General features: G+C 47.1%; 1 protein-coding gene across 1 annotated transcript in view; it reads right to left on the bottom strand.

The window, feature by feature from the left end:
• The window catches only part of PRKCH (protein kinase C eta), a 113,337-nt gene that overhangs the window by 47,790 nt on the left and 41,912 nt on the right, over positions 1 to 23,635 (bottom strand). The window contains exons 3-9 of the mRNA XM_040068197.1: positions 19,551 to 19,701; positions 18,697 to 18,731; positions 17,658 to 17,746; positions 15,901 to 16,030; positions 14,893 to 15,020; positions 12,646 to 12,789; positions 11,724 to 11,897 (exon numbers count right to left, since the gene is read on the bottom strand). Of these exons, the coding sequence (XP_039924131.1) occupies positions 11,724 to 11,897; positions 12,646 to 12,789; positions 14,893 to 15,020; positions 15,901 to 16,030; positions 17,658 to 17,746; positions 18,697 to 18,731; positions 19,551 to 19,701 (851 nt within the window). The remainder of the gene's footprint in view (positions 1 to 11,723; positions 11,898 to 12,645; positions 12,790 to 14,892; positions 15,021 to 15,900; positions 16,031 to 17,657; positions 17,747 to 18,696; positions 18,732 to 19,550; positions 19,702 to 23,635) is intronic.

The raw sequence follows: 23,635 nt of genomic DNA, 5'->3' as shown, positions 1-23,635 counted from the left end.
GGTAAGCACCAAACCAGTTGATTTTAAAATTCACATCACTGCTGCCATGGAATTAGCAGCTTTTTGCTAAAACCTGCTTTTGCTTCACACTAACTGCAAACCTGAGCAAATATAACTGCACATGTTATATGGTCACACCCACCCATGGGCTCATTTCACTGGTCAAGCATAGATACAGAACTTTGGGTTACTCCATCTTTTTTGTTTTGTTTTTTTTTTCTTTCAATTTATTTTTAAGGAGGTCCAGCTTACTGTCTGCCCAGTTTCCTAACACTTAGAAATCCCACAGGGCTGCTGAAGAGAAGAGCAGGATGGGTATTACAACTGGTTTACAATGCAGCATTTGTGCATTGCTCTGCTACATGCCTGGCAACAAACATTTGGAAAATCAGCACCAATGACCATCCTTTGTGGAAAAGCATCTAAAAGCCAGGCAAGGCCTTCCATTTTTACTCTTAAGGAAGACCATTAGCTCACAAAACTGCAAAGACCAAGCACTCTCCCAGGAGTCATTAAGAAATAAAATAAACAGTGGTATCATATTAAAAAAAAAAAAAAAAAAGAAGGGGGAGAACGAAGGGGGAGAACGAAGGGGGAGAACGAAGGGGGAGAACGAAGGGGGAGAACGAAGGGGGAGAACGAAGGGGGAGAACGAAGGGGGAGAACGAAGGGGGAGAACGAAGGGGGAGAACGAAGGGGGAGAACGAAGGGGGAGAACGAAGGGGGAGAACGAAGGGGGAGAACGAAGGGGGAGAACGAAGGGGGAGAACGAAGGGGGAGAACGAAGGGGGAGAACGAAGGGGGAGAACGAAGGGGGAGAACGAAGGGGGAGAACGAAGGGGGAGAACGAAGGGGGAGAACGAAGGGGGAGAACGAAGGGGGAGAACGAAGGGGGAGGAAAACAGAAAAAAAAAGAGGAAATAAGAAAAAAAACAAGGCAATTTGTAGCCAGAAGAGTAAGACTGAATAAAGAACTCAGGAAGGGGGGGGCAGGAAAAATAAATTTTAGAACAGCAGATCAGATACTTGCAAACTTGCCCTGACTTAAGAGTCAATTATGTGTCACCTCCTTTCTTAGGGACTACCAGTGGGAATTAGGAGGAGGTGAAAGCTGGATTGTTTTTTGACAGGGCCAATGCTGAACTCCTCATATGTCTATTTTTCTATTGTGCTTTGCCCAGAAGTCTGCCTGATCTGGTATCTCTGTTTGACGTGGTAAAAAAGGAGCATTTGAGTCAACAGGAAACAGTGACACGAAAGGCTTCGCAGCAAGTGGCAGCCACAGGAGGAAATCACATTGCACCATTCCTGGACTGGGATCAAGATGAATAAACTCTCAGAGCAATTGTTACTGTAAATTAAAGAAACACTTGGAGGAAGCAAAATCCATGGGATCAGGCAGGTTTATTTCAAGGCTGGCCTACACATAAAGATTAATCCTGTCAATTTTCTCAAGAGAGCTGGCTTTTTTTTTTTTTTTTTAATCTCTTAATTGAATTTCAGTTTTCTTTTAATTTCGGTTTTCCTTTAATTTCGGTTTTCCATCCCTAATTGTTCACCTATGGGCAGGGCAGGGGTTGGAAGCACAGCAGTGGTTGACAACAGCTACATACACCCACTGTATTTGTTCATTTTCTTAGGGGATTTTGTGGGGCTTGAAGAAAGTCCCTGACTGCAAGAGCCACCGAGAAGGATAATCCACACACTGGTTACTGCCCCTTGCAAACACTAAAATCCAACCCAAGCATCACTTCAGCCCTTTGTCCTCACCAGGTTTAAAAGCTGTTTTGGATCCTCATACCTTTCCTCTTTGTCATCACAGGGGAAGAAAAAAAACCCAACAGATTTTATTTAAAGAGTTAAAGAGCATCCTTTTTTCCCCTGTGCCCAAAAAGGCCAGTGTGATGGCCAGCTTCTACCCTCTTCAACTTAAGTCATGGCTGATGTCCATGTACAACCCACACAAGGCCAAAGATCTCCTGGGACTTATCACCAAACACAAGGGTCCAATTTTCCCCCACAAAAAAATCAGCCTGGCTCAGGAATTCCATTTAGTTTTCATTTAATTTTTTTGGAAATAATTCATGCACACAACTCCTCAGAAAATCAGCTTTGGGCTCAATCTGAGCTCACTGAAGCCAAAGGGCTTCCCCAAGAAAACAGTGATTTTTCCCTGTTTTGGTGGTTCATGCTTTGCAGAGCAGAAGGGAGGCTTTCCAAATCATCCCCAAACAGAGACAGCTGTGTCACTGCTTCCCAGAGAAACTTTATTGTTTCCAAAAAGAGTAGCAGGGCTTAGGGAGCTCGCAAGCAAATTATTACCAGATAATTACAAGAGCTGGCAGGCTCTCTCAGTGTTCCCAATGTTCTCCCTTCGTGGTCCACAACCCCTACACAAAGCAAATCTGCCCTAGGTCTTGCTGAGAGCAAGCAAATAAACCATAATTTCTCAGTACTGGGCTCCAGAAAGCCATATGTCCAATTCCCCAGCAGTGCAAGTGGCCATCTGTATCTGGGTCAAGGCACTGCAGAGCACAGGATCCAGAGGAGGAATAAGAAATAGGTTTGTAACTGAGTATCTATCTTTGTAGGACTAACACAGTCATGCCCCACTCTAAGATGCTGCTCTGTGAGGAAATGCCCATCCTCCATGCCCAGGCCTCCACAGAACCTACAAATTCCTGTTGGAAATGCTTCCTGCTTCCCCCCCCTCACTGTGGTTCTTCAGCATCCTCGTGTGGGGAAGCAGAGGGGCAGGCACTGGTCTCTCTGGTGCCCAGTGACAGAACCCAAGGGAATGGCTTTGAAGTTTTGTCAGGGGAGGTTTAGGTTGGATATCAGGAAAAGGTTCTTCACCCAGAGGGTGGCTGGGCACTGAACAGGCTCCCCAGGGCAGTGGTCACAACACCAAAGCTGACAGAGCTCAAGGAGGGTTTGGACAATGCTCTCAGGCACAGGATGTGACTCTTGGGGACGGTGCTGTGCAGGGCCAGGAGCTGGACTCAGTGGTGCTGATGGAACCCTTCCAACTCAGCAGATTCTATGATTCCATACCCAGCCCTTCACAGAACACACAGATTCTATGAATTCCTGATGGAAATGCCACCCCTCTATACCCAAGCCCTTGGACCAAGGCAGCCTGGCACCCCCACCAGCTGCCAGCTCCAAGGCTTAAGGAGAACACGCTATCCAGGGTTTCAACACATGGTTTCAAACCCAGGGAGCATCACAGGTGTCCTGTGAGCAGCCTCACCACAACAACCTGTGCACAAACACGTGAGTGAGCACAGGAGCCCACCCAATGAGCTCAGCCCCAAATTTCCAGACAAAGCCACTCTCGCCTGACTGCAACGGAGCAAGGCAGCGACTGATGCCAGGTGAAGATCTGGTCCTTTGATTTCAAATCATAGCAACTGCATCAAGGAACACCTCTGCCCCATGCTGGCTCAGATGGAACCCCATGTAGGTGGCCCAGGCCTCCCAGAGAGAAAGGCAGCAGGTTTGACAGCCATATGCTCTCCGAGCAGCCGTGAGCTGCTCTTCCCCTCTGCTCCAGTGGCTGCAGAAGTGCTCACCAGCCCCAGGAACCACTTCTGCCTCGGGGAACCAGGCCACAGACAGCACACACAGCCCTGGGGTTACCCAGATGAGGGCTCAATGTTGTGATGCAGCTGAAAGCCTAAGGAAATGAAGGTTCCTTTCTTCTGCTGCTTTTTGGGTGTTTTTTTAAGCTAGGAGGAGGCGCAGTGAAAATTAAGCCAACTCAGAACGGGCATAAGGTGCATGTGGTGTCTCCTCTGGGCTGGGCAGCTGGTGAACACATTTCTGAGAATCTCAGGTCACTTCCCCACAAAAGGCTCGTTTTTAGGTCCTCTAATAGAGTCACCAACCACCGTCACAACCACGTCAGCGAGGCAGTTATCACTGATTATCATCCACCACACTCTGCTCTCTGACGGTGAGAGGGCACCACGAGGCTCCCTGTGAGGCCACTGCAGAGAGGCACACACACATCCCCCAGAGAATCATGAACTGGCTCTTGCCACCTGCATAAATAAACTCTGCAGGGTCCCTCGGGGTGAAGGTGGCCCTGGCACTCGGGTGCACAACGCAGCATCACCACCGAGCTCATTCCAGAGCAGCTCAATGATGGCAACCACAAACCAGGACGAGCTGAGGGGAGTCGTGGGTTCCCACTTGCCCCAGGGGGAAAACAAAACAAAACAAACAACCCTAAATCTATCTGCAACCTCCAAATTCCTGCCCCTATTTTTTTAACCACTTGGCTGAAATTTTAAGCTCATATGCTGGAGAGTTTTGGTAACAGGCAAATTCAGTCATTTGTCTGGAACAATGCATCTTCTGGGGTATTCAAGTGAACCAATGCACACATCCTTCCTCCTCATCCCCTCCCAGCAAGACAGCCTAATTCACAGCAGCATTACACTATTAGCTCACCTTTTCACTAGGAACTTTTACACAGCATTTGTGCAAAAGGATGATGATCTTGTTCACCTGTATCTGCTCCATTTGAAACAAGACCAGACTCAAATTAGAAAAAACTCCAAAACTCAGATAAGCCAACCAATTATGTACAAAAAAACCACCTTTTTTTTTAATCCAAATTAAAAAAAAAAAAAAAAGACACTGGGCATCATTAAAACAAAATACTAAAAGGATACAAAACAAATTGAAAGAAGCAGCAACACAGTCTTCCATCCCAGACCTTTTAAAATGGTAAAGAAAACAACATAAATACTCCTTCCCACCTGAAAGATTAAAAAAATTCAAAGGACTGACTGAACTTAGAAGGAAATAAATGGAGAAATAAGGAACTAGAGGGTACGACACTACAGACATTACCTGTTAATCAAAGATTTATAGGCCATCTGCACCCCTCAGCTGGCTGCTGCTATCTTGCCGTCTCAGAAGAGAACAGCCCTGTAAATACCATGCTTATTTTACAGCCCACAGTTCAAAAAGGCTACTGAAATTGGTCCTCTCAGTTAAAAGTTACCAGCCTGCAACAGCTCTTCCTTCTTTACAAAATACTGAGCTCTGCAATACCTGCTGGCTCAGGCAGACCTCTACAAGCTCAGCCAAGGTCTTCACAAAAATTAAGAGTGCCAAAACACCCAAAAGCCACTTAGCGACAGCTTGCTGTGAGGATTTGTGAATCACCTTAAGCATCACCTGGAAAGCAATATGGATTCAAAGAGATCGAAACCTAAAGCACCACTGGCTCACACCTCAGTTTGTTACCTCTTCTCTGAGCTTAGATTGGTTTTTTTCCTCCCCTTCCTCCCCAATAATGACTGGCACCTGCTTGCTCAGGGCTGCTTGAGAGCTGCTTCCATTTTGATCTCTTTATATGCCACAACTTCCTTGATTTTAAGGACAAAAAATGTTTCACATACTGTGGCTAACCATAGGCAACACACTTGGCTACCCTTGCACTGAGCTTGATGATTTGCACGAGCTACAGTCTCTCCCCTAAGCCACTGGAGACAGGGACAGGAATTTATATCAGCCTAGTGAAAATGCAAATATCCCAAGTCCCTCAACCATCTGGGGTCAGAAAGTTACACTGGGGAGCTACGACACGACGATGGCAGCTGACCCTTCCAACCCTGCAGCTCAAGTTTTCACCTCAGCTCGCATCGCCTCAGCGTGCAGCCCCAGCGTGGACCTTCAGCAAAGTTCACAGATTAGAGTCAGAAATGTCAGCCTGATCTTGTTTCACCTCCTGCCTGCAAAAAAAAAAAAAAAACAAACCAAACAACCCTGGCCTCAAATGTTCCTGCAACCGAGTGACCACTGCAAGGTGCCACTGCAGACGTCAGAAAAAGCGGAGACTCTGCGAGCAGGCCGCAGAGGCCGCACACGTCAGGTTCACTGGAACTAGCGTGCCAACAAACACATCAGGGGTTTTTGGTGGATGTGAACGCCGTCAAACCACAGGAAGATGCACTTTCGACCAGCCTGCCTTTTTTCTGTGCTAGACAGGAGCCAGAGGAAAGCAGAAACTGGCTGCCCCTGCTGTGGTCACAAAGCGCGAGGGCACCACGGCGCACGCACCTGCAGGATCCGCACTGGAGAGTGAAGGGGGAGAGAGGAAATTCCCCTGTACCCCTCTGTCCAAGAAACGCCCAAAAACCAACCTGCCACCCCAGGTAAAGGACAACTCAAACTCCCACAAGCCTGACTTGCAGAGCCTTCCAGCAGAGTGGCTCGGGGCTAACAGGAGTGTCAACTCTCAAGAATAAGAGAAAAAGCCTCAATGCCTGCAGAAAAGCATCCAAGACGTGCATTCAGCTGTCACGTGAATGGAGTTGTGCCTCCACAACATGCCAGAGAGGGAATGCTGAGGGTTCAGAGCCTGGGAGGGGATCAAAGCCATCCTCTCTGCTCCCAAAGGACTCCCTCCCAGTGCCTTTCAAAGAGAACATCAAAGAGGCCTCACTGCTTCCTGAACGCCCACCAGCACACTCCAGAGTCTGTGTCAGGGAGCTTGTTCACCTCCCAGAGCCTCTCTGTCACTGCCTCTCCAGCCTCCCTCACCTCCACCACACCGGGCTCTGCCCTGTGCTCCACCCATCTGGTGGCACTGGAGTGGCTGGTGGACAACCAGGCTGATGCTGGAGATCTCCTGGGGGGACCATGACTGAGGTCCCCCCTGGTCAAGGGCACTTAGACCTCCCTTGGGGCACCTGGGAACAAGGGGTGGGTGAGCTGCCACCTCTCAGTCCCACCACTTTGGCTTGTGGGCCCTCACTTGAAAAGGATGCCCTTGTTGAAGGCTCCAGGTCAGCTCTAACCCTTCTAGGAGGTGAAATACAGGCTCATCTCTCTAAACAACTGGGTGACCCATGACAAGATGACCATGCTGACCATGGCAGAACTGCCTGAGTGCCCCCAAGAGCCAGTGGAGATGAGGAGAAGCCTTCCTCTTCCATGCTGAGAGCCTGACATCAGCCCTCAGCCAGTAATGGGGACAAAAACTGCATGTCAAACAGCAGGCTGCCCTCATAAAATGGGACCAGTTCCATGATTATACTGTCCTGGAGTCCCAGGCCAGTCCTGCCTGGCTTAAATAGCACCCCTGCTCATTATTATCTCAGAGGACACTCGTTATAGAAAATCACATCTCTCTGCCAAGCTCTGGTGTCTCACTATTTTTGGAACAACAGGGGCAGGCTCTGAGCCTCAGCAACTGTCAGCAGAGCCAGAGGGAAAGCAAATCCATATAATGATCAGGCTGGCTGACAGGGACAGTGCTGGGAACAGCACTGCCTGGGGGACAGTCCCCTGGAAGGACCCTTTGGTCATAAGGAAAGGGATAAGGGCAATAAACATAAAACCCAGAAGCTATTTGCATGGGAAACCGATCTCCCCCAGCCCTCTTCATTCTCATGCATATGAGTGGAGACAAAAGGATTTAAAAGCAAACCACCTGTGCAGGAAGGATGGCTCCTAAACCCCAAAGAAGACAGGACCTACTTACTGCAAACTGATTTTAATTAAAACATTCCAGGATTCACATTCCCCAGGATTAAATTACTGACTTAGCTATTTATACATATAGCCTCTTTCACCCCTTCTAGGACAGTATTGTTGAGGTGTTGGACGACACCAGTGTCAGGTAAACAGAAACAAACACTTTTTGGTGCTTGTGACCTCTAAATGCAGGAACCACAATTATCCACAGGTCCCAGCACCTGCCAGCAACTCACAGATTACTGGAGCAGAAGCATAATCCTCTCTGACACCAAAGAATTATTCTAAGGCCCTAGAAAAAGCAGAGGTAAATGGCTTAGGCAAGGTGGAAAGCTCCCAAGGCAAGGCCTTCAATTAAAAAAAAAAAAAGTATTTAAAATAACCAGAGAGGTAGCGAGCAAGGAAGACCTCCCACAAATGCAGCTGAAGCAGGATTTAAACTGCACCCCCCTACAACGGAGCATCTGGACTCCTTCTTTGCCTTTCACAGGAAAGGAATCCGGAGGTGCAAGTCCAAAACTGCCCAGGCCAGTGCTGGGCACTCAACTACATCCACCCTCTGCCAGCCTGCTGAGCTGCTGATATTTCATCTTAACGCTCTGAAAACTGTGACCCACAGCAGGCAGAGACAGCCCTGGCAGCTCCTACCACCTAGTGGCTGCAGGACTCAGCCCTGATGGAGCTCAGCCCACCCTGGGCAAATAAAGCTGCCCTTGCTGGAGGGCATCACCTAAGCTGCAGCTGAGACTAAAGCAGGCTCACACTGAGCACAGAGGCAGCACCAGAGAACAGAGAACCTTTCTGAAAACCATCAGTGGCTAATGTAATCTGAGAAAAACCTCAGCCAGCTCTAAAAGAGGCAAGCAGAAATAGCAGCAGTACAGATGAACTTGGGTAATTGCTGTTTTGGGTACTTGTGCCTGCTCAGCTAATCACAGACTCACGGAATGGTTTGGGTTGGAAGGGATGTTAAAGATCATCTAGTTACAACACTCCTCTCCTGTACAGGGACACCTTTCACTAGATCAGGTTGCTCAGAGCTTCATTCAGCCTGGCCTTGGACATTTCCAGGGATGGGGCATCCCTGGAGTAATGCTGCATTCCTGGCACCAAAGGACATCACACTGTGCAGCACAGACATGTTCCAGACTGTTAAAGTCACCCCCAGGCTGCTTAAGCCAGGGGAAGAGTTTGCTGGTTTGGGTGGGATATTGTAAAAGAAACAGAATTCAAGTGGCTCTGGATCCACCCAAGTTCTGAGACCCTGTGAGTGCTCTGCCCTCAAACTGCAGCAGCATCTCAGGCGCTTCCAAGAGCCTTCCTTTTGAGTTTCCACAATTTCCTCTTGAACTGGGATGGGGGAGGCTGTAACTGGACACCCCTGTGTCAGGTGCAGCCTCACTAGTGCCAGGCAGAACAGATAATGACTCTTCCAAGTTCCGGAAGCAGCCTGGTCCATAATTTGGCTCACATTCCATGGGGCTGCACTGCTGGCTCAGACTGATCCTGGCACCCACCACGAATCCTGTCTGCCTTCCAGCTGGACTACTGCTCTGCCAGTCAGCCCCAGCTTGTCCTCATCTTATGGGACCAGGCTTTGACCTGGCCTTGACAAATGGTAAGAAGGCTCAAAACGGCTCTTGAAAAATTCCCAAAGTTGAGCCCAGTAGGTTATGACATATCCATGGCAGACTGGAGCTGTGTTTTATTTTTTATAACATGAACCATCAATACCACATTTTAAGAGTCTTGGGCTGTAACTGTGATACATGAGATGTGGTTTCCATGTAATTGCAAAGTGGGTGTTTGTGCTACCATGCCCCCAACCCATAAATTTTTAAATATGGCTGCAGGATGACATTTTGAATAAGGAGTTATTCTTTTTATATATATATAATGGTTTATATATAAATATCTTTTTCTGCCAAGGTCTTGTTAACGGAGGAGATATCCCCATGCCATACAAAGAATAAAGAGAAACCCCAAGTTTGAATCAGCCTGGTTAAGCCTTCCTGGAAGGACTGTGACCAGTGAATACCCTGGTTTTTTAATAATTTCTCTGCTATTGCAAAGGGGTTTAATTCTGCTTTTATAAGTAATTTAAATCTGGTTATTCTGGATTGAAGTGGGTGTCACTGAGTGCAGACCATGGGCAAAAGACGTCATGAACCACCGTAATCTGAAATCTGCCTTTTTTTTTTTTGTAAATACTTGCCTTTTTTTGTGTTGTTTATCATCAGAGGGGAAGTGGTTTTCTGTTACAGACAATCCAGACAATGAAGCAAAGTGAGATTCAAGTAAAAGAGGAACCCAGGAAAGACTGGGAATAGCAGGGTTCTGCTATAAGCACCACTCCCTTGGCACCATTTCAGGGACTGACCAGCTCTGTGTTCAGGGCACCAGGGGCTGAGGGGTTCTTCCCTCTGCTCCTCTGATGACAAGCTGGTCCAGAAACTCCTGTTCCAGGCTGCTCTACTGTTTAGCAACCTCCTTTTAATTTCCAGTCTAACTGTACCCATGGCCAGTCTAGACTCATTTAATCTTAACCAGCATCTTGACAGCTTTGTTTCCCTCCTCAGTGTTTGACATCTGCAGACATCAATCAGATCCTCTTTTTGCTTTCAATTTGCTAGTCTAAACAGGCTGAGTTCTCCCCTTTTCTTCCTCTTTGCAAAAGACTCTGCAATTACTTCACCAGCCCAGAAGACCTCGCCTGCACTCACAGCAGACTGCATTCAGCATTTTTGAACATGACAAACGGCACTCACCCAGTGGCCTTGAATCTTCCCTAAGTTCATAAGAAGCACTCTGCACAGCCCAGGAGCACACTTGCCGTTTTCACAGCCACACTGCAAATTTAGTAAGCAAAGCCATAGCAAAGGCCATAGCAACGAGTGGCAAAACCCACATCTGACCTCAAACAGAACACATCAACACTGGACATTTCTGATATTTCAGGAAAGCCATTACAAGTTGAAATATCACCAAATTAAAGTTTCTTTGGCTACTAGTGACAACAGTGAGCTTTAAGTTTCATTTCTGCTATACAGCATAGCTGCCCTGTGAACCATGTGAGCTGTGTATTAAATAAAACCCAACACAAACCACTCATTTCTATTAGATGAGTCTACCCAAAGGCTCCACCCTAAATGAGCACAGCTCTTCACCTCCATAGCTGGCTGTTGCATCACCCCAGTGAAAAGAGAAATGGGTGGGTGGCTGAATACATTTGTCTGTTCTTTTTTTGTTGGTTTGGTTTTTTTTTTTTTTTAAGGTATTCTGGGTTTATGTAGGAGGAGCAAAGCTGCAATTAAACGGGCATGTTTCTCCTACCTATTGTAAGAGGAAAAGAAGCTCTAGTGCCCTTTAGCAAAGAGCAAAATGCAACTGGAAATGAGCCCAGGCAGTTTTGAAGAGCTACAATGCAGAAGATGCTTTGGTCCTAATAACAGCTTAGCTGAGGGATTCCCAAATTCACCTTGCCATACATGGCTGTGACCACGGCCTCCACCTCAGCCACTCCTCCCTGCACCACCCACACGAGGAAGAGGCTCCCAGCCACCAGCACACACCAAATGAGGCTCCCAGCCAGGCACTCAGCCCATGTTCTGTCCTCCAGTTAGGTACACAGGGCACAAGGGACAGCAACGCTGCCATTTGTCTTCCCTACACAAAACAAAACACCAGCCATACCTGGATCTGACTCAGTGCCCACCCATGCCAGGCAGACCCTTTCCAGTAACCCCAGAAGGATCTTTCCTCCAGCGTCCTGAGCGATCTATAAAAGCTGGCAAAGACTAGAGGCTACCTCTGGTTCCAAGTGCAAACCTTAAAGTTTGCAGAAAACTCAATGCAAATACAGTCTTGTTAAAAATTCAGGCAGCAACAGAGCAGAGTCTGAGACTCCAGAGCAACCACAGGACAACTGCAGGTGTGTAGACATTTGCACTTGCAAACATTCAATGGCACAGAGATGTTTCTAGGGAAGACACAAAGAAAGGCTTTGTGCCTTACCAGTTTGTTAGGGAGCTTAGAAAAGGCCAGGATTCTGTTTGCCAAATGCCCAGCAGATGTTAGAGGTGTGACACAGCACAGTGCTCCGTTCATCCTCGAGCAGAGAGGTTTCTCCTGGGTCTGAGGCGGACATTTATAACAGGCCAGGGGCCAAACACACAGCACGGATCCTCACACCAGCAAGGTCAAGAGGAAGGCTGGGCTATACTTACAGGAGTCTGGAAGCAACAGTAGAGCTTGGTGAGGAAGGGGTGGTTCCTGGCTAAGGAGAGGATGCGTTTCTCCGTCATGGTGCACTCGACGTCGTCATCCTGGAGAATGACATCCTTCTTCAGCACCTTCACCGCATACAGCTGCCCACTCTCTTTCATCTTGGCAAGCATCACCTAAACCAAAAGCGAGTGTGAATGGCAAGGGCTGAGCCCTCTGTCTCTGAGCAGCACAGAGCCTCTCACACCTTCCCAGGCTGGAAAGCTCAGTCATCTCACGAGCAGGCTTGTGCACCAAACGGAGCCAGCCTGTTAGCATGGGCATCAGTGCACAATCAATGACACACACCACTGCCTGCAGCAGGCTGCTCTGGACAGAAATACCCACATGCTGCTTCTGTCTGGTACAGGGCTGGCTGGTCGAAGGTCACCCACTGTGCCAGCACAAACTGCCTGAGCAGGGCCATTCATCCCACCATCCTCCTCGGTTATAAAACTCAAACACACACTTCCACATCAGCTTCGTGGCAAAGCAGAGAAACAAATCCACCATCTCATCACGTTTGAAACCACTGCCTTGCTGCCTTTAATGGAAAAGTCTTGACACGCTCCAAGAAATGCTGCCCAAACGGGTGCTAACACACACACTTGCAGCTCCTGGTATGGGCCCTGGCATGCAGCTGTTCCTTCAGGTGCTAACTTCTTTTTTGTGATATCCAATTCTTCACTTTGCTGTCAGCTTTCTTTCTCCCCCCTTTTCTCCCTGCTCTCCATAACCAACTTTGTTGCACAAAGTTGCAAAAGTACTTGCTCTGGAGTACCACTGGACAACCTTTTCACCATGTTATGAAATCACTTCACCTACCTTGGGGCTTCTTAAATAAGGAATGTGGTTTCTCACAAAATAGCCAGGAATAACTCTCACCTTTCCAAAGCTTCCCTTTCCCAATACACGAAGGAAGGTTAAGTCTTTGATCCCAAGTTTGCTTGCTGAACTTTCACTAATGTTGTTGCCATCCTTCAGGCTGTCTTTTCCCTGATGTTTCAATGTAGATTTAGAAACCAGTTTCTGTGGAAGAAAGCAAAGAAATGTCAGTCTGCAGAGGAATTGTACTTCTGCTTTAGAGGTGCTCACAGATAGTCAATCCAGCAACCAGGGCATTTGGAGCCATCCAGGGGCACTTTATGGCTAGAGAGACACAAAGTTGTGTTGGTAGAGTGACGCAGCTGCCACATGTGACCGGCCGAACTCAGCACCGTGCAGGGCTGCGCTGACATCTCAACAGCAGCTCCTGACGTGGGCATTTCGGGCTGCAAAGCCACTGCCCAGCACGTCCCAGATAATCACAGAATATGCTGACTTGGAAGGGACTCACCAGGATCGTCAAGTCCAACTGCAGGCCCTGCACAGGACCATCCCCAAGAGTCAAGAGGCAAGATTGACTCTCTCCATCCTTACTCCCCCCTAAAAAGAGGATAAATGGGAAACCCAAGTCTTCTATCTACCAGCAAAGTAAGGAGGACTGCACAATTTCTGCAAAAGGCAAAGTGCTGGTGAGATTTAGAACCCTAGCAGATCTCATCCAAATTTCTTATGTTTCTACTTGGTTTTAAGACTCTTACTCAAAGCCCAGTTCAGTGGGACCCCAACTTCAAAACATGTCTTTTTTCCACATTTGAGTTGCTGGCCTGCTCCACTGCTCCAAATTCAATGGAAAGCTGTTCATTCCCATGCCAGCTATGAGGTACTGCACATCCAGGAGTTGTACCAGTATGAGCACACATTTCTAGAGCTCGTAATTTTGAAGTACAGAGAAATCAAGCCGACCTCTGGTGCCCTCTGCTCACAGCTCTCCAGGTATGCATGTGCATACAAACGAGCACTTCTGCTCAGTTTATTGGTCTGAAAAAAGTCACAGGGACTTCGTGAGCTCCATCTTGTGACTGCTCTGGTGTACAGCAAAGCTCCCCCTGCACAGGAGACTCATCACCCTGGGCAAAGAACCAAGAGCAGCCACAGAAGCACAGAGAGGTTTGCGTTGGAAGGGACCTTCGAGACCATTTAGCTCCAAATCCCTGCCATGGGCACAGGCACCTTGCACCAGGTTGTTCACAACCCCATCCAACCTGATCTTGAGCACTTTCAGGGATGGGGCATCCACAGCTTCTCTAGGCAACCTGTGCCAGGGCCTCACCAGGCTCACAGTAAAGAATTTATTCCCAATATATTACCTAAACCCACCCTCATTCAGCTTGAAGCCATTCAGGGTTGTCCTTACAGCACAATCTGAACACTTTCCTAGATCCTTTAGACCGTGAGTAATAAGATGAGGTCATTAAGCACCAAGCACAGATTTTATTTTTTTTTCTGTTTTCACCTCCCTTTGATGTGCAGATGAATGAAACAAGTGTTAACAAGTGCTGATTTTTGCAGAGAAAATGGGATTTCCTTGTAACTCCCAGGATAACTGTCCCCCAAACTGCTGCAGGGGGAAGAGCAAAGATCAGAGTTTGCTACAGACCAGCTGAATCAAAAGAGGCAGCACAGCCTAATGAGCCTGCTAGGCTGATTCAGCAATGATGTGGTTGATCAATGTAGCTGGTTAATTGTATGAGAAGATTTACCACATCTGGAAAGTATGGTTTGGGTTTTAATATTTACTTTTTGCTATGTTGACAGGGACCACCGCTTTTTGGCCAGGGATGCAGTGAAGAGTGATATGGTTTCTCCAAAATCACACGGGAAAAGTAACAAAGCTGGGAAGAGAACTGTGCTTCTTCTTGAGCTGTTTTGCTCTATCACAAGCCATGCATCCAGATAGCATTTGTGCTTGCAGTGAAAATAAAATATGCACAGCACGAATTATGCTGATCACTGATCAGTCAGGGGGTCTTATTCTGCTCTCACTCGTGATAGGCAGATGAAAGAGTGTTGAAAAGTCACAGCATCATGAAACATAAGCACACTGCAAAGCAACACCTACAGACTAAAACCTGGATGTCAGACATCCATTTTCCAGGTGAGGCCTTTGTCACAAGCCCCAGACCTACTCCTGCAGTCCCACCACCCAAAATTACCTGTCCTATGGGAAGCCTCCACCCCCTCCTACACCCATAGAAAGACTCAGTTGTAAATGCTTTAAATAGAGAAGGAAAAAAAATAAATACTCACTGAATTTGGGGAAATGCTTCCTGGTTGCAGCCCCATGCACGCCAAGGTTTTTGCAAGCTCTGCTGAGTTCACCCCACAGTTTGGAGCAACATTTGCTTGGCATCGGATGTGGACGTTCATTTTACAGACTGATGGGAGCAATGGAAAGTAAAAGCAGAGGAACAATTAAAATAACTCGGGAGGGGTTTATTGCTGAGAAACAATTTACCAATTCTGCTTCAGGAAATACACTCATCTGGGTCTACTCTGTATCTTTAAACTAGAGGGATTTTTGCTACTGATCTCAGTAGAAGCAGAATTAGGACTCTTACAAGAGAATAAACTCCTGAAAACCAGGAACAGACCCCAAACTCTCCAAGCAGGATGCCATTATTGCCCGAAGCTTTTCATAAGCACATATTTTTGAGGTGTATCACTACCACTGCAGCTATGTTTGTAAGTACAATGAGTATTTATAATGCCACAGAATTCACAACAAATGTCCCCTGCATTTTCCTGTATCTAATTTTAAAGGCAGCGTTCAGTGGGAAACAAAAATCATTCTTTCTCTAACTCATGGGCACACACACCCCCTCTTGTGGGAGATGAAGGCAAGGATTTTACAGTCTGGATCATTGAAACAAAAACAAAACAGCAGAACATGCTTAGTCATCAATTAACAGGCAGGGTAGTCAGCCTAAAGCAATGACCTTTTTGTCCCCTCAGATGCCTTTTCAGTACCTTATCTCATTTTCCTCTGAGGAAAAACCTTCAGGTAAAGGGAAAACAGGAATGCAGGAAGCAGAATGCTTTTAATAACTCAAACAAAGCTGCGCTGAGAGCGCAAAGCAGAGTCCTTCTGGCAGCCAGAGATTAAAAAGGAGATCAGCTTTTCTTTTAACCCTTACAAAGATAAATATTCATCGCTCAGCTTTCTCCTCAAAGTTGCACAAATCCAGCCCACACAGTGCACCAAGAGTCTAAAAATAAATGTATTTTGTGAAAAGGCAACAGCGAGAAGCTGCTCACTTTTACACTGTAGACCCTGTCGCATGATCCCCCAGAGCAAGGAGCCGCAGTGGTCACAGAACGTCGGGACTTTGTAGTTGTGGACGCTGAATTTATGAGGAATGTTGATCCCAAACCTCTGTTCAGTCACCTGAGGCACCAAAAGGAAAGCACAGGTTTAAAATTCAAACACGTATTTATAAGCTGGTGTTCACTTATACACAGGCATTTAAGTGCAAATCTAAGAAAATAATTCCAAGTCAGAAAATGTCCCAATCCATCACCCCACTGCCCACTGAGATGAATTTACAGTAAGTGAATACTGAATTAACCGTTTCACCTGCTGTGTGCCAGCCCTGCTTCCCTTGCTGGCCAGGCCAGACCACCTGGCAAAGCAGATTTTAAAATAAGGACTCCCTAGCCAATTTTAAACTCTTAAAGGCAAGTTAGAATTAGATTACCTCAAAACAAACCAATCCCACTGCAGTGTGAGCTACAGCATCTTTTAATCACACAGTTTTGAAATTACTGACTTGCATATTTATGTGCAAAAAAACATGTAACTTCAGGTCGAACTGCTGATTTTAATAATTCCAATATAGAACTGCTTTCACAGCTCCTCCTAAAATTCTCAGTCCTCTTCTTACCCTGCTCATAATTAACAGCCTTTCAGGCACACATTTCACTTCATCACTTGCACTCATCCTCTTTTTAACCCCGTTCTTTTCCAATTCCAACCATTCAGATCTCAAGGACACCTTTAAAAAAATGTTCCAATGGCTGAAGAAACCATTCCCCATTTAGCATATTCATCACTTTTGACTTTGTTTCTCAGCATGCAGATCCTGGAAAGCTGAGGCGGAATCCACTGCTCTATTAAAGAAAAGTCAGGGGTGTGACTGGAACAAATAGCTTAAGGTGAGTGGTGACTCCTCACTTTTGGCTTCTTTTAAAGTCGTTTAAAGGTGTTATAAAACCTTTATAATCCCGAGAGAGGGCCGAGGACGTTCCCTATTTAACCTGCACTTTACCCTTGGGCTTCTTACCTCATTTTCATCTGGCTTGTCAAAGGGTCATTTTAAAGAGTTCAGCTCAACAGTTTGGAGGCAAGAAATAACAAACAAAGGCAATTGCATGGCAACAAAACACAGAGCTGCCTCAAGAATAAAGAGATTTGATTTGATTTTTCCTCCAACAGTTATTGAATCATTTCCAGTTCCAGAAATGAGACATGTAATGCACAGGGCAGTGTCAGGTGGGGATGTTATTCCCATCAAACACAGCCAAAACCAGCAAAAAGGAAAACCTTCAGAAACACAAGTTATGCAAGGGGTTTTTATTACAATGTATTTCACAGAGCAAAGGTGTGGAGCAACAACTAAATGAGCCCTTCAGGCAATCAGAAAAAGAAAAAATAAGAGGAAGAACAAAGACCAGTGGCTAGCCAGAGAAGTCCACATTATGAACTGGACACCAAATTTTGATTGCACCACAGTTAATCATGCAGGAAAATTACCAAGGAAACCAGTGGATTTGCTACTTGTTGATGTCTTCCAGTGAAGATACCCTGACTTCATAAACCATGTGCTAGCCCAAACATTTAATGGCTTTGAGAGAAAAACAACTGGATGAGGTTGCATGGCTTTTAAGCAGGTCCCTGTCACTCTTCCCCACTTTTAAACCCATGAATGAAGGTAACATAAAGTAAATTCTCTTATAGGACAACCCCAGCAACCCAGACAAAGTATGATGGCATAAAATAACCAACATGACTTTACCTTGAGATCGTTCTTGTTACTATTGTTTTGGCACGTGCAAGCTGTGACGATGAGGTGATGGCAGCGCTTGTGTACGACACAGGTGCACACTAGGAAATAAAAGAGATGCTGAAAAGAGCCCTTGGAAGACTCAGAACGCATCAACCCACCAGCTGGGTTCCTTAAGGCTCAGCTGCATCATCAGCACACAGTAAACATGTGAAAAATAACTGGTGGCTTGGAATTTACAACAGATTTACAACATCTGGAGATGTATCTTCAACCTACTGCAACAAAAATTCCGCGCTGGATCATTCACACAGCCTAGAAAACAGCTGCCTATATCAAATATGGGTGATGGAACAGAAACAACAGTGCAGCTCCTCAAACTACTAAAAAATGCTGTTGAAATAATTATCCAGTGAAGAGTGTTTCACACAGTGTTTCACTCATTTTGTTTGCATGCAGCCTCCTTTCACAGGACACCAGTGCCCTATTACACTGCACAGGAACAGGCTGTGTTAGGCTATACTGAATGACCACAAAGCAGGCAGCACTGGGAAAAAGGGAAAGGCAGAACAACAGTGAAATGCAAACAAGCACCACATACATCTCCACAGCCAGTCAGCCAAACCTTGCATTCAGGCACAAGTGCTGTGCCAGCCCACAAAGTCACAAACTCCCAAACTTTGCTCTGTTGGAGTTCACAGGGGGAGAAAGGAGGGTGGCCATTCCAGCAGGGTATTTTGTGTCCCCATACCAGCTGAGCACCGTCCTGAAGGGACCCTGGGTGCCTCATGCCTAGCTGGGAGCTGCACGTAGCCAGCAACTGAGTGGAGCTGCACTGGATGAAAAAGCAACCAGACACGCAGGTGCTTGCAGGAATATTTGCAGGAATGCAGATCTGATGGGCTCAAAAGCACAAGCCTGCCTGCCTGGGGAGGAAGAGGAGCGGTGACCCCAGAGCAGCTCACGGCTGCAGGATGTCCCAGCAGCATGGGAGGGCACCCCCAAAGCAGCACACCCCACACACACGCCGCGCAGGAGCGGAGCACCTTACCTTGGCACTGGTATCCCTGCTTCCCAAACACGCCCCTGGCCAAGAGAAAACACGGACACGGTTTAATGGCAGAAAGACGCTCCTCTTGCAGATTGTTTACAGAAGGCAGAGCCGAAGCGCAGGAGGATCCCAAATTATCAGATCCCACGGCAGAGCTGCCCAGCAGTAGTGGTGCAATCCAGCACAGGGGTGTGAGAGCACGGGAAAGCACTGCACAGGCATGGCTCATAGGGCAGGCTGTCAACATGCCTGTGTTCCCCATATTCCCCCTCACCCTCGTTTCTCAAATACCCCACTTCATTACAACACACACCACACATATTAGACTGATCCCAGCAGCCCACACCCTGTGATTATCTCTCCCACTCCGTGTTCTTTTGAGACATATCTACATTTTTCTCCTTGCTCTGCCTACTCCTCCACGTGCATCACCTCACACCTCTCTGATGGCTCTTCTGTTCTCAGGAATTCTCTCTAAACTTTCAAGCAACCGGTTGGGTTTTTTTCTCAGTGTAATCTCAACGCTCCACTCCAGCGAGTGGGATCTTTCTTCAGGTTGCTTCATTACTTTTTTTCCCTTGAAATAACATCTGTGGTTACAAGGGAGGGACACTGCCACATCCCCACACCGACCCAGTTTGCTTCCAGCATCCAAGATACGCATCACCTCCGGCCTCTGCGCAGCAAACTCCAGTTTGCAGCATAAAATGTACCCTGCCAAACCTGATGGCCATGGGGCATCACATCTGAGGCCCTGGGTGAAGCCCTAAGTGACACCCAGGACCGGGGGTGCCGTGTCCCCAGAACACAAAGGACCGGGGAGCCCTGTGCCAGGGTGTTTGAGCTGTTCTCACCAGATGAACTCCCTGCAGTGAGAGCAGTAGGTGGGCTGCCGCAGGTAGGTGGCCATGAACTTGTGCCCGTTCACCTGGTGCACCCGCCTTCGCATCGCCCGCTGCCGCTTCCGAGTGAAGTTCTTAAAGATCCTGTCCCTCCGCAGAGTCCCTGTGCAGGGGGGACAAGGAGGAGAAAAAAAGGACAGTGAAACATTAAGATCGTCACACACTTATTGCTTCTGGTTTTGTTACAGCATTCAGTTTGGGCACTCAGCCTGAGGGTGTGGGACCTGCTGAATCAACGTGGGACCTGCTGAATCAAGCCCAGAGGTGGCCATGGAGATGATGCCAGGGCTGGAGCCCCTCTGCTGTGGAGACAGGCTGGAAGAGCTGGGAATGCTCAGCCTGGAGAAGAGATGGCTCTAGAGAGACCCTAGAGCCCCTTCCAGTGCCTGAAGGGGGCTACAAGAGAGCTGGAGAGGGGCTTTTGACAAGGGCACAGGGTGACAGGACAAGGGGGAATGGCTTCTCCGTGAGAGGCAGTAGGTTTAGACTGGATGTTTGAAGAAATTAACTGTGTGAGGCCTTGGCACCAGGTTGCCCGGAGAAGCTGTGGCTGCCTCATCCCTGGAAGTGCTCCAGGCCTGGCTGGATGGGGCTTGGAGAAACCTGGGATAGTGGAAGGTGTCCCAGCCCATGGCAGGAGGTTGGAATTAGATGATCTTTAAGGTCCCTTCCAATACAAAACTTTCTATGATAAAAATGTCCACAATGACATCCTTGGTTTGGAAGTCAGGGGATTGTGTTCTAGAATGAGGATGGTATATGGGACAGGTACAGAACTTAATTGCAATTAAGTTAGCTCAAAATTGTACTTTTCATCTAGAAATATCTGCCTTTTGCCATCTTCCCCTCACTCCTCTCCCATGTTGAGACATGCCAGTAAATGATTAATTCACAAGCTGTAAATAGACCAGAAGCTCAAGGCTAATGAGCTGTTATAACTGACAGCTTTTTGGGCAGCAACTCCTGAAAACACGACTGCACATAACCAACCGACCACCACCACACTTGCTGAGTGAAAGCAGTGCCTTTCTTTGAGAACAGTGTTCATCCACCTTTGGTAGTCTCATCCTGCATTTCTTCATCACTATTTGCAGCATTTTTACATACTTCAAATACTTCCTATATTGGTTAAAAAAAAACATAGGCTACTTTTTCAATGATGGCTAGTTGTTTGATATCTGCCACGCACAGCTTTCTTTAAAGGGTTCATTTTCCAAAGGTTAGGTAATATTTGATAGTTTTGGAAAGCAGGGATCCAGGAACTGCTGGCATTCAAATCTGAACTGTCCCAAAATATAATTTAATTTTAGAACAGAGTACACTATTTCAGTTGAAAGGGCCCTACAATAATCATCTAGTCCAGCTGTCTGACCACATCAGAATGGACCAAAAGTTTTTTTATTATTTTAAGAGTATTGTTCAAACACTTCTTAAATATGACAGGCTATGGGCACTGACCACTTGTCTTCCAGGAAGCCTTTTCCCACGTCTGAACCACGTCTCATTAAATAAATTCTTCCTAACGCCCAGTCTAAACTCCTCTGGTGCAATTTAATATCACAGTTTAATTATCTATTAATTTATCTTTTTACTGAGTTTAGTTCAGCCACGTAACAATTTCTCAGCAAAGCTCAATTTACACAAAACAAATGTCTCTCAAAAGGCACAAACAGAGCTCTAGATCTAGAGAGCCATTCCCATTCAGGCAGCAGCTGTCCAAATTGTATATCCCACAGCCAGCTGGTCTCTGGGATCCTCACACAGACCTGGTCAGGCTCAGCTGAGATCAAAGCCTCATCTGGGGCACATTTGCCTCAGAAGAAAGAAATGTTTCCAAGTCAGTTAATTTGCAAAGTAAAGGATCTGAAAACAAGAGCATTTTTGGGGAGGACAACACACCAGGGTCTGCCACATGTGACTGTGCAACCATGTTCTGTGTTCAGGACTCTTGTTTTGAGTGTGGACTGGACGCAAGACCAAAGCCAGCTCCTGCCAAACCCCCTGCATGGACGTAATTCCACAGGAAAGGATGGGTCTGCAAGCTCCTAGAGCAGCGGATCAGCAGCAGGACCTAACACAGCCGCCACCCTCCCACTTATCTTCCCACAAAAAGGGGGCAGAGCAATTCCCTGCTTTTAAACTGGCTTTGCTGATTAACCACTGCAGGGATGGGGGTGGTGGAAATAGAGGAAAAGCTGTCAACCTGATCAAGGCCTGAAATGTAGGAATCCCACATCACAGGCGTATTTCCCGATCCTCTTTGTAGGAGTCGAGATAAGGGAAACCATCCTGTCAGTGCTGAGCCCAGCCACTTCAAGGGGCCGTGAGCCACAGGATGTATTCTTCTTGGCACTCCTGCTACAGGTTTAGAAGCAAAGCCAGCCGTAAAGCTCAAAAGTTTTCTGCTGAGCTCTCCCAGCCACTGGTGCACGTGTCCCTTCCACAGGCACTGATGGAAACCTCCGACCCGACGGCATCACTGTGACAACAGAGCGTGGTTCGACTCTAGGACAGCTTGCATTTATTTTTTAAATGGAAGTGCATGCTATAAATCAGGATTTTCCCATTTAAACACACCAAGGAAAAAGGATGTGGTAAGGCTGATCCAAGAACTTAACAGAAACCTGCTTTCTTCAGTGCAGAGCTCCAAGCAGCTGGGCAGAGACTGGCGCAGAAGAGCCTGCCTTTCTAGGGAAGTGCCTAAACATGTGTTTAATTCCCACTGAGGTCAACAGGACTCAGGGGACCACAGGAATTGCCAGACTGAATTAGAGCACTGATCCATCTAGTTCAGCGCCCTGCCTCTGTCAGTGGGCAACCAGAAACACACGACAGCGAGATGGAGGCGCTCTGCAGCTGGGAGATAATTCACCTCTTTCCCACACACGAGATGTCATTTTGATCTCCAGAAGCGAGATCTGATTTGTGGAGATTTAATATTCCTTTCAAACATTCAACCAGATTGCACAAGTTCAGATGCCTTGTTATCTACCATAGGAAACAAGCTCCAGAAGAACCTCAGGAGGTCAATCAAAAGGTCCTCTAAAAGGAAGATCAACAGACAGCTGCTTTGCTGAGCCTGAGCCTCCTGCAACTTCATGTAAGAAATAAAAAAAAATTAAAATAAAATTTCATTATAGCATTACAGAATGTGCCCAATGTCAAATTTAAGAGAACATCACTTCGATCCAGGTTTAAGGCAAACACCTTAAGTGTTTTTCCTGGAGCAGGGTCAAACACCTTTACTGGCAGAGTCCTGTATTGGTGTTCAGCATGTAGAGGAAAACTTCTGAGGCACAGAAAGGGAAGCACAGGGCTTGAGTGGCTGGTGAGCACCTAAGTAAATCACCTAAAGAAGCAATCCAGTTACCAGCTTGCTCCATGCTCCATTAGAAACCCAACAGCTGATGCCCTTTAAGCCCCCATTTAGGAGAGTTTAAAAGAACATGTTCCCAATTTAGCTCCTGCAGGAGCTTCTCCTGCAGGTTTTGTTACGGTTCCATCAAGGACCCGCACAGGGTATTCACCTCCCTGGTGCTCTCCCATGCAGGGCAGACCACACATGGCAAGAGGAAACCAATTCTCGGCACTAGGAATAGGGGACACTTGATGACAGACTGCAAAGCCACCCATGGGACACTGCTGCACATCCCTGTTGTTTCCCCAGCTTCAGACAGGCTGCAATTTTGAAACAGTTCACAAAACCCCCAAAATTACAGGCACTTGCTTTTTCCTTGGCAACAGAGGGGGTCTCCACTCTGCCTGCACTGGTGGATCACATCCAGGGCCAGCCTGAAACCTCCCCCCTAGAGCTGTACTTGGTTCCATTCCCCATTCTCCAACACCAAAATCCCACAGCACACAACCCCAGTTCCATCTTGCAGACCTGCTTGTCATTAATGCATGTGCCACAAGTTGGTTTTTTTCCTTTACTAAAAGCTAAAACACTCCTCAGATTTCACACTTTCTCCCACTGTTTGGCTGTCAGACCCTGCTAATGTTCTGCAGATACTGCACATCTTTCAGGTGATCCTCAC

Source organism: Hirundo rustica, chromosome 6, assembly GCF_015227805.2.
Source record: "Hirundo rustica isolate bHirRus1 chromosome 6, bHirRus1.pri.v3, whole genome shotgun sequence".
Lineage (NCBI taxonomy): Eukaryota > Metazoa > Chordata > Aves > Passeriformes > Hirundinidae > Hirundo > Hirundo rustica.
This window is presented reverse-complemented; position numbering and strand designations above follow the sequence as displayed.